General features: G+C 32.1%; 1 protein-coding gene across 1 annotated transcript in view; it reads right to left on the reverse strand.

Moving 5' to 3' along the window:
• The window catches only part of LOC105621601 (unconventional myosin-XV), a 44,771-nt gene that overhangs the window by 15,926 nt on the left and 20,608 nt on the right, over positions 1-8,237 (reverse strand). Inside the window, exons 25-26 of the mRNA XM_012203070.1 lie at positions 6,764-7,745; positions 5,923-6,165 (exon numbers count right to left, since the gene is read on the reverse strand). Of these exons, the coding sequence (XP_012058460.1) occupies positions 5,923-6,165; positions 6,764-7,745 (1,225 nt within the window). The remainder of the gene's footprint in view (positions 1-5,922; positions 6,166-6,763; positions 7,746-8,237) is intronic.

The raw sequence follows: 8,237 nt of genomic DNA on the forward strand, positions 1-8,237 counted from the left end.
CTAATAAAATTAAAGTTTAGTTTAGTTAGGTTTAAGTTTAATTAGTTCTAACTTAATTATTTAAGTTAGTATAGTTAGTTACGGTACGTAAGTATATATAATATATATATATATATATATATATATATACACTGTAGATCAGGTTTTATAGTTTTAAATTTATCAAACATTCTAGTCGAGATAACCAGAAATTCAATTATGAATCCGAATTCTGATATTAATATAATCAAAATGTATTTTATTTGTATAATTTTGTTAATATAATCAGAACATTTTTGTAATAATTTAAAAATCACTTGTGTCGCCCGAGATATTTCTCTCGAAGAATAATCTAATTGTCTGTGTAAGTAAAAGAGCTTCACGAATGAAAGGAAAGTCTTTGTCTCCGACTGTGATTCCACAAGTCGACAATGTGCCCCGCGAGCACGGCAATGAAATAGAAATCGGAACCGGAAGAGGAGGATAGAGTTGGAAGCGATAGGCTCATTATGCGGAATTATTGTGATTTTTGATTCAATGGGATTCCAATCACAAAATCTTCTGTCCCACGCCACGTGATATGATTTTAATTTTTCCCCATATTCACTATTGCCTATTAAAAAGCAAAGTCGAGAGTTTTCGAGGACTCGCTTCGGGAAATGGCTTTTCAGGGAGGTTCACACGACTTTATGCAGCCGATGCACCTGCTGTTAACGGAAACGACCGATTATCCTTGGGGCCTTTAAAATCCGTTCGCTTTTAGTCCTTAAGTATGTGCATCTAGCTCTTCAAATACTTCAGTAAAAAATTTAATGCCTTTAGTAGAATTATATTTAGTCGAGACCTTTTTTATTTAACAACAATCAAATATTTTGTTTATATAATAAAACATTTAATTGTTTTTATAAAATAATTTATAAAATTATTTGGTGTGCTTTGTAAATAACAAAAATATTTATACCAACTAAACAATTTAGTTCGCATAAAATTATTATTCGGTACATTTTAACCGAAAATTTTTGTTTGGTATATCAATCAAATTTTTGTTATTACAGCAAAATTTATAATTATAAGTAGGTTTAATTTATATCATAAATTTTATTGCACTTTAAATTATAAATTTATATTAAAAAACATTATTTAAAAAAACATTTTTTAAAAATAAAGTTTTCAAATAATATCATTTCTTTTGCCATTCTGCAAAAATAATTGCATTTTTATTTCAAGAGATCGTTGAAGAAAATTTCAATTTTCGAAGATTCGTTCATCGTGTCGAGTAACTCAAACTGATATGTGTCCCAGGAGAAATGGCACTTTCTCACTCTGCGTTCTTTCTACGAGAGCGACATTTTTCTTGCGCCAAAGAACCAAATATTTTTCGTGATCTGAATTGTGTCGCGAGATTCATTTCCTTTTTTTTTCCTTTCGCGTAGAATTAGAGAGAGACCAGTCGAGCGACAGTGAACATGGAAAAACACTTTCTTACGTTTTCTATATACTTGTTCTTTCCGCAATTCAAGATGTCACGTAGTGAAGGCAGGGAATGCACACGAAGCAGTGAAATTGAAATTATTGTGTTCTCCAAGCGCGCTTGCAACATACGAGACCTATTACTTTAATGAAAAGTATATTGGCTTCAAGATATTTGATTGGACGGCTATGGCCGACTCAACAAAGACAGCATGATAATATATTGAAGTTTTTCCACTTTACATGAATATTTTTACTTTTTAATTTTAACTCAATCATCCGCAAAATCTTTTCTCGTACAAAAATTTTAATATTTTCCTAATTTAAAAATTAAAAAGTATTCGATTATGAAATTCAAATTACAGAACAGAACTAAAAATTACAGTATAAAATATCTGTATTTGTATCAAGCTTTGATAAAGTGAATTGTAATGTTCACAAAATGTTGAAATGTTCTTTTGTTTCTAAAGCCTTTCAATTCGGATACGGCGCACATTGGTCCGAAAAGACGGTTTGCTTCTCAAAAATCCGAATTATAAAGTATAACTGAAACTGGAATTTATATTGCCAAGTATATAGTATAGAGGAATATATATATATATATATATATATTCATCAATAAAAATCAAAATAATGTTAGCTAAAAATATAACTCAAAGTCGCAGATGTGAACGTTAATCCATCGCATCGCCTCAACATATGGTGATTTTAAGAGAGAATTACGTCAAAATTATTAATAAAATAATCAACATGAGTATATCGTTAGATTTCCCAATTTTTGCTCTATAAATGGTGTAAATAACAATTAAATCTGGTTGTCGTTTTAAAACTCTATTTTTCTAAAATGCTGCTACAAACATAATCTGACAAAAAAGAGATTTTTAAAGGTCACTGAAATCGACCGATATTATGTTTCTTATGATTTGTATTGCAAATTGATTCTATGATAAGATCTGATAAGAAAATTTTACGGTTTTTTGCGGTTCTAGAATCTATAAGCATTTATGTTTCGCACTACAACAAAATATTTTAATTTTTTTTATTTAAAAGCGGAAAAAAGCTATAATAGAGAACACATATATTTCTAAAATTCTCTTATTGCGGCCTTTTATGGGGATCATAAAGATATCTGAATGCAGTCTTACAATGTTAAATTTGAGTGCTTACAAATTAAATTTGACATTCTTTAAATACTTAATATTTTTATTATTTTTAATTTTTATTTTCAAGTTTTTAATAACATTATATGTTTATTCAGATTCACTATACTCTCGTAAAAGTATTTGCCAAAAATCTTCTGACAACATTTTTATCATTAATTCGTCAAAATTAATCTTATTTTATTTTTTATTCACACATATTGTCAACAATAAAAAGATTTTTCAATCTCTTTCAATTCTTTTAATATAATCTTATAAAAACTTCTTTAAAATGTTGTATACCTAATATAATAGTATTATTATGCTAAAAAATACTGTTACGTAGATAATAAAAACCATAAAATAAAAATTGAATAAAATTTCACTGTTATTACTATTTTGATTCTTATGAATACAAATACTTCATTTTTTCTTTATTATTTATTGAAAAATATATTTTAGATTATGTATATCAATTTTCATATTGATACTATGGATGGTTTTTAAAGTTATTGAATTTTGAGCAGCAAGCAGTCCTTTCGGACCAATGTGCGGCATGCGTTTTATGTTATGAAATCCTTCCTTCTTTCGATTTAGATTTCTGACAGAGGCGGATCACGGTATCATAATATACGGTACTATAATTTGTCTCTTGAGGTCAGAAATCTAATAGAGGGAAAAAGGAAGACGGATTTCATAACGAAAAGGCATGCCATGCCCGAGTTGGAAAGCTCTAATAGATCTGGAGAGATAACCCGCGAAACGTAGAAAGTATGCATAAGCCTAAAAATTATTGCAAATATATACAATTTAATTACATATATTTAATACGGAATAGAAATGGTTACCTCGCAAAACAGCGTGCATAAAAGCATAAAAATATGTTATGAAACACGCTTTTTTTTTAAGTTGCAGTCGAAACTTTCCTAAAAAATAAATTCTATAAAGAGAGCATTTTGTAAAAATAAAAATTCAATTTGGTTTTAAAATTTCTGTACTTTTGCTTAAGGGCGAAATTATGAAAGAATGATGTGAGGGAGATTTGGGCCAACGTGGTAAAAAGAAATAATGAGCACCGCTTCGCATTAGCAATTCAAACCACTTCCGGTGTCCGTGTGGCGTGAGGAGAACAAGCTGCCGCCGTCAGTAAATACGAGTTGCTTGAACTCGAAATCACTCGGAAGAAATCCAAGTATCTGCGTTCTTTTTTTTTTTTTTATTCGAAACTCATCTCCGCGGAAAGAAAAATGCAGAAGATTAAAATGATTGCACTTGATGATTAACATAACATGATTAACTAATGGAAATATCAATGTTTCTTATTCATTAAAAGGATCAAATAGAATAAATTATTATAAAAACAAATACAGTGATAAAAAATCAAATCAGTATAAAGAATTTCGAGATAATAAAATTCATTTATTGTTAATTTCGAGATATCAAATTCATCAATTTAGAAAATATGTGTAAGATGTTCGACTCTTAATTTTCACGTGAAAACTGCTCACTAATTAAAATTAGTAATAATAAAAGAGAAACAAAGTATAATGAAATAATCATTCCTTTGTAATGTAAAAATTCTCTTCAAGAAACGCATTGGACAATGGAATCGCTATGAATGAGATTAATTAAATCGGCTTTCTACGACTACTGGCTGATCTCCATGTCATATGATGTTTTTATGAATCATACATTTTTACGAACGGCTCGCCGCATTCTTTCGATCGCATTCTTTTCTTTGACGTTAATCTTTGACTATACCTAGTATTACAACGAAGAAATATCCATCTTCCATCTTGCGAAAACATTGCACGCATTCGCGATTATGCGGCTCTTTTACCGTTATATAATCCGTAATGGAATTTGAAATCACGCGCACGTTTCAGTAAAGGTCGTTTATTCGATAATTATCCCGCTCGAAAGAAAACTTCAATCGAGAATAATTGAAGGAAATTATTGGATTGTCAATGACAATGTGAAAGTAAGATTAGAATCGGAAATTCAGTGTAAGAGAATTGTGACGAGAACCATAATTTCTGAGCCGTCTACAATGAATGCGATAAATATTCATATAGAAAAGATTTTTATAAAAATAAAAGAAGAGAATGAGAGTGAAAAAAATAAATTATAAAAATATAAATACCTATAAAACACCAGCTGTTCGTGTGTATACATATAAAATCTTTATTAAATATTGATAAAAAACAATTAAATTCACAAGATTTTATCGGAAAATAGCTTTCATGCCATAGTTTAAAAAAAGTTATGACACTGAAATATAATTACACGACACGTGCGTTGTAACAAATTACTAATAAACATCAAATGAATGTGCCCTTTCTCAGTTTTCTCTTAGAAAGAATAATGAAAGTTTACAATTTAACATTCGGTCATCGGTATTCGGGAGAACGTCCTGCTGAATGATCGCTCCATAAATCGCGTACGGCGACGATGCTTACAGATATATCCAATGAATAGACGTATTATAAGAAATCCGATCTCTCCGTTTACAAGATGTAAAGACGAGATTCCCTCCTCCTTTCTGCTCTTTTTCTTGCGCTCTCTCATTCACGTATAAAAAAAAACTTTATTCCATCGTCTTAATGATTCACTAAGGATAGATTCAACAGGTATTTTGAATGAGAGATAGAGAAACTTTTATTTTTAAAAACGACGTACATCGTCTTTGACAGCATCAAAGTATAAAAGATCAACAAGATATTCAAAGAATTAAAATCTCTTTTTTCTTCCTCTTTCTTTTTTACGAAAATTATAACGGAAAAGTTACCAACGAGAAAAGCCAATTTGCAGGGAATTCTCGATATTCCAAATGTCGATGAAATAATACAAATAAAATAAAAACTATACAAATTATAAAAATAAAGAAAATAGAAGATAACGTTGTGAATAGTAGACATTTACTTCATTCTGTCACAGATGACTTTAAAGAATTTTCGTTTAAATATGTGTTAAGTGTCTTAAATTTCCTGATAGTAATTTGGAGCGAATTCCACATTGTGATACCGAAGAAGTGTAGAATGATGGAAGCATCGAGCAGAGCGTCGGTGATGGATCGCTGAAACTGACGTTCTTCGATTGCGGAAAAGGGGAGAGCTAAAGCGAAGAAGAATAAAGAGAGATGGGGAAGAAGGCATTGGCCAACATATATGACCGCTCACTGGAAACGCAATTTACACTAGGCGTTGCCTCGTTACAGGGACGTTGCGAGGCATATCACGTGTGCCGTTATCGTTTCCGCGGTCGACCATCGCTAATTGGTCATAGACGAGCGTGCGATATTCAACCGCGTCTATAGAAGAGACATCACACTTACCAGCCTAATGTATTTGCCGATCATCTCTGTCAACTGCGGAGCGCGATTTGTGTGTAGGGGTAATCTGACTCCTGACGCGATCTGTAACATGCAAACACCCGGCCTGGAAGAATTCACGGAGACAATATCCTCTAGCGGTAGGGTTTCCAAAATGATAAGATCTCCATTTAGTGTACGCTTGATCAACCGAAGTCCGTGATGAGACACCGCTACATGTTGCGTCTCCGGGTGTTGAGGGCCGATCTAGATTTAAATTAAAAGTTTATATATTAATTTTATATTTAATTTTAATTTTAATTCAGTAGAATATAAATTAAAATTATCGGTCCGTGAAGTATATATAATAAAGAAACTTTCAAATCCTTTCTATTTTTTGATCGGCGTTTTTTGATAGAAGGAAAACGCTTTTGAATTGAATACTGATCGACGATGATTTCGTTAAATGAGTAATTTTAATTGATTTTTATATTATTTTGATATATATTTTGCTAATAGCACATTTGCGTATTTTTAATTATTAAGAATTATTTAGAATTATTCAATTAAAATTTGTGTATTTTATTCAATTGAAATGATTAATTTGTGTTTGAAGTCTTTTATAATTAGTAGAATTATGTGAGATTCAGCAACTATTCCTTATAAATTATACGTATATTTATGTTTGAGTAAAAGATATAAAAAAGGGAATTTTTTAATGCATGTTATAAAAAATCTTGCCCTTCTCATTAATTTGGCAAATAGACAAAAGCACAAAAGTTATACAACTCTATCAGATCAATTTAAGAAAAATGAACTTTTGTCGGCTAGTGCTTTTAGATGAAAAAACAAATATAAAACTTACTGATACAGGAAATATTCGGGCGAAGTATAATGGCCATTGCTTTGCCATGTCCACGACATTCTTCTTGATCGTAATCTTGTGTTGCGTGCTCTGAAGATTATCCAGCGTAACGCCATAGTTATCCAGCATCTTCAACATGTTCTGCCGATCTTCCTTGGTGATTCTTATGCTGGAGGTCGCCAGCACGTCGTATACAACCTGGCAGAATACTAAGTGCAATGCCAGAGGACTATTCAGTGTTTCGTTCGGCGCAAAAACCTCTTTCTTGACTCTCAGAGTCCATGTAACTCTGTTATATGTAAAATGCGCGTTAGAAGTTTGCGGATAGAGCTTGGTATTCATCACCTCCTGGACTTTCTCGATCTCTGGCTTGTCCGCCGGCGGTAATACCGGTTTGAGAAACTCCGGCCACTCTTCAATCTCGATTCTTTCCATCTTGTCAGTGCGATGGGTTGAAGCTACGCTTGACCGCCTATCCACATCCCGATCCAACTTGTTAAAGCTCTGTCGCGCGACAGTGAAGGACTCCCTCGTATTTGGAATTACGCCGAAGTCACGCGGCGACGGCATCCCAAAGCTGTCCCGAGATTTAGGTGATACATCCCGAGTCATGCCAAAGGGATCGCGTTTTCCGGTCGATCCGTCAAACGCGTATTTGGAGTCGAAGAGCTCAGAGTTGAGGTCGCGGCGCGAGTCGAAATCGGAGTTGCGATCGCGCGTCGAACTTGCCAGATCGGTGCTGTCCTTGCTATAAAAGTCTTTCGATTTGGCATCCTGAGCGCGAATCTTGTCGAAGTCGTTTCGATAATCGTGATTCTCGCGCAAATGTTGCTGCGAAGCGAAGATATCACGACTTTGGCTGAACATTTGGTTCTTTGAGAAATGATCATAGGTTTCAGAGTCCGGAGACGTGCGAAAAGAGTCACGTGTTTTCGGTTCGATAGGTGCTGGCGGAGATCGCGGCTGAGGTACACCGGATTGACTAAAAACAAATAAATTATTTGCTGATTTTGTCATTTAACAACATTCATTATATTTAATGTAACAAAATCTTTTCTAAATCTTTTTTATGGCTTTTCAAATATTCATTCTATTAATATGTATATATTCATAATTATTCATTTAAAAATATTTTAAAAAATTATTAACAGTTTTACTTAAATTCTGTGAGATGTGATTTTTTTTGCATCGTTGTGTGTTTATTGTATTTCTATTATAGTTTCTATTATAAATAATTCATGCAAAATTCTATTATACATATCCATCTGCTTTTCCTCTTTTTTTTCTTCTTTTCGATCGCCTCAGTATCTCATCTCCTACTTTCTATGAAATATTGACTCTTTTATGATCACGAATATTTTTCTCGCATCTGCACTGTCTTTAATAAATAATTCATACTAAACAATTAATTTTTTCGAAATTTGAATTATTTTTTCAATATATACATTATTATATATATATAATTTTATATATT

The sequence above is a fragment of the Atta cephalotes genome (assembly GCF_000143395.1).
Source record: "Atta cephalotes unplaced genomic scaffold scaffold00035, whole genome shotgun sequence".
Lineage (NCBI taxonomy): Eukaryota > Metazoa > Arthropoda > Insecta > Hymenoptera > Formicidae > Atta > Atta cephalotes.